This window comes from Austrofundulus limnaeus, unplaced genomic scaffold (genome assembly GCF_001266775.1).
Source record: "Austrofundulus limnaeus strain Quisiro unplaced genomic scaffold, Austrofundulus_limnaeus-1.0 Scaffold1556, whole genome shotgun sequence".
NCBI lineage: Eukaryota > Metazoa > Chordata > Actinopteri > Cyprinodontiformes > Rivulidae > Austrofundulus > Austrofundulus limnaeus.
The window spans coordinates 43171-46243 of record NW_013953958.1 but is presented as its reverse complement, the minus strand read 5'-3'; the positions used below and the strand labels follow the sequence as shown (position 1 = coordinate 46243).

The window sequence follows — 3073 nt, the reverse complement described above, 5'->3', positions numbered from 1 at the left end:
TTATCTTATCTTATCTTATCTTATTTTATTTTGACGGTTCGGCCAGAGCGGATGTGCTTTTATTTTAAAGCGCTCACGGCCCGGATGTGTTTTTTCCGCTTAAGCAGCCAGTTGCATGATTATCTCTCAGTGGCCAGTGGGAGGAGGTTCGTGTTAAAGTTCGAGCATTTTCGTGAATCTGGTCAGGCAAACCTGCAGAGCTGCATTCGTAAATGTCGCCCGACGCGTATTTCTTGACAGAGACCCTTTTAGCCGAAGTAAAACGGTGAGATTTATTCAGCTGTCACGTGTTATAATCAACGCGCAGTCAATATTTACGATACCCGAAGCTAACGCCTGCTGCCAGGTGAACGACAGGTCTCCTAAAGGCCCGGTTTGGAGGTGGTGACGGATTCTGGCAGGTTAACAATCTTTTTGAAGATCTTTTATAAAAGTTAGAGTTCGGCTGAGCATAACTGTCGTTCTGACTGAGCTGCGTTTGCTAGCAGAAGCTAACCAGCTAATATCACGTTTGTTAATGGGGGGCAAATCAGAGAAGCTAACGTCATGATGTTTACGTTGCACCTGAGGAAGTACACTGCTTGGTATCTGTCGTGTACGATGATTTCTGCCTTAATACTTTAACTGTGGTTTACAGCTTGGTCACTTAAAGAGGAGTAAATGCCACCTGACCCTTCCTGGACTGAATTTATGTTTAACCTGGGGCCATGAGTGCTGTCAACATTACCGAAGAAATCCTGCACAGGCAGATCAGGGTGAGTAAACACAGCTCAGTGTGCTCATGAGAKGTCAGGTTTTTCCTCATGTATACAAAACACTTTTGCTTTCTTGTGTCCTGACGGAGAAATGCATTCCTCTCTTTAGGACAAAAGAGCATCAGGCTTCCAGAGGTCTTATCATGTGACTGATCCCTTCATCAAGAGACTTGGACTGGAGGCTGAGCTTCAGGTCATTGATAATAGAGCACCTTTATATATATATATATATATATATAAATTTTTTTTAAATGTAAACTTAGGTAGCTGTGAGCAAGCAGGATATTGTTCTGTGTTAATCTGACATCCATCTGACTCGTGTGTTTCCTCAGGGTCACACCGGCTGTGTGAACTGTCTGGAATGGAACGAYAAAGGAGAGTAAGTCTTCGTTTATCACATTATAACGTCATAAATGTTACACAGATCATGATAGTATCAGAATACAAATATCTAGGGGTGGTAACTGATTCAAAATTTGTTATTTAAATCACATATCAAAAGGGTCTGTAATCGTATTAAATTTAACCTCGGTAACTTCAGACGTATTCGTTATCAGATGTCCACACAGGCAGCTAAAATGTACAGATGCAAACATGTTTTGTCCTTAAATAAACTTCCTTAGCGCTGTAATGGCCCAAACTGATTTTCATCATATGTTCCTTCATAAATGACCCATTTACTTCAGTACTGACACTATAAATGCTCTAAAATGCTGAACTRGATTTATCATAATCATGTAAATGAATTCAGAGCAGTTTATTSTTTAAGATTTTARAGTTTTTGYTGCTTTTAGCCCTGAAGYCTCACTTTGAGAATGAAGAGTAARMACTGTAATGAACAGTGTAATTCAGCTGCAGTGCACATACTTACAATAAAATGTGCTGCTGTGCATCTGATGTGTCTGAGAACATAAGATTTTAACATCACRTGTGTTTCTTGTGTTGTCAGTTTGCTAGCTTCAGGCTCAGACGACCAGCATGCCATCATCTGGGATCCATTCAGACACAAAAAGCTCACGACTATGCACACGGGCCACGCAGCCAATATATTCTCTGTAAAGGTAAGGGTGATCAAACACTTTCTTTTATTTATAGCATGGTTATAACAGTTTAGTTTTTCTGCTTTTGAACTATACTAGTAATATCTGCTGTGTAGAATAAAGGGAATACTTTCTTTTAAGCTGGTTGGACAATGAGGCACAATTGGGAGGGTTTGGCTGTTGTCTTTATAAACAACTTGAATACAYTCATGGAGAAAAGGTCAATTCTGTTTTTAATTCTAATGTTTTTAAATGGTGGGTTGGGTTCAGACTAAAAGGGAAAAGTTAATTTCACTTTGAAGAAGGAAATCAGCAGCTAGGTGCTTCTCATCAAACATATTGACCAGCTGATGAAGGTCAGTGTGAGCACTTCTATAAAAGCAGGACTTTTGATAACTTGCTGCTCTGGAGCCTAACGGCGACGGCAGCAATGACCTCCAGAGAAACAAGTTTTGCTGCCTTGTGTTCCAGGAAAGGGTTAACGGGCATTTCCAAGAAGAAAAAGTGGAGTTTTTTATTTTACAGGGAGAAGGATTCACAAACTGCTGAATCATAGGGTGCACTTTTTTCTTTTGTGTTTGTCTTTGTACTCTGGAAGTTTTTCTTATAATAATAATTGAAAGGTGGCGGACTTTAGTTTTCCAGCACGACTGTCGGCTTTAATTTGTGTCTCCTACCAGCTGGACCACTGTGACAACGTTGTGTTTGTTGTGTGTCTGTACAGTTCCTCCCACACTCCGGGGACAGAATCTTGGTGACGGGCGCAGCCGACACAAAGGTGCACGTCCACGACTTGACGGTGAAAGAAACCATCCACATGTTTTCTGATCACACCAACCGAGTGAAGCGCATCGCCACGGCCCCCATGTGGCCCAACACCTTCTGGAGTGCAGCGGAGGACGGCATCATCCGGTAAGATCTCAGTGTCCACAGACACATTTACAGTCAAAGGAAGCAACATTATTGCTTTTTTTCCCCCCATAATAATCTGGTTATTCAGTTTTTTCCCCCAAATTCTGCTTTTTCCATTTTTTTAATTCCACATTTTTATTCTAACAATATGTATTAACTGAAAACGTTTAATTATAAAGTGACTGAAAAATAATTTAACAAATGAAAAGCTACAGAATTCTAAATTTCAAAAAGGTTTTTAAAAGTTCTTGTGTTTTTTTTAAAGAACATTGTGTAAAATATAGATTCTCGCATTAAGAGTTTTGTAAATTAAAACATCTTTAGAGTTAAAGCAACAGTGTGTAACATTTAGCTGTATCTTATAGC

The 3073-nt window shown here is 39.8% G+C and overlaps 1 protein-coding gene across 3 annotated transcripts in view; it reads left to right on the top strand.

Moving 5' to 3' along the window:
• Positions 1 to 99: 99 nt before the first annotated feature.
• The window catches only part of wdtc1 (WD and tetratricopeptide repeats 1), a 15439-nt gene continuing 12465 nt past the window's right edge, over positions 100 to 3073 (top strand). For 2 of the 3 annotated variants that reach the window (XM_014032852.1, XM_014032850.1), the window contains exons 1-6: positions 100 to 265; positions 638 to 755; positions 865 to 948; positions 1088 to 1134; positions 1705 to 1816; positions 2520 to 2707. In XM_014032852.1, coding sequence (XP_013888306.1) covers positions 708 to 755; positions 865 to 948; positions 1088 to 1134; positions 1705 to 1816; positions 2520 to 2707 — 479 coding nt within the window. In that variant the 5' untranslated portion in view covers positions 100 to 265; positions 638 to 707. The other variant, XM_014032851.1, reaches the window with a different exon arrangement.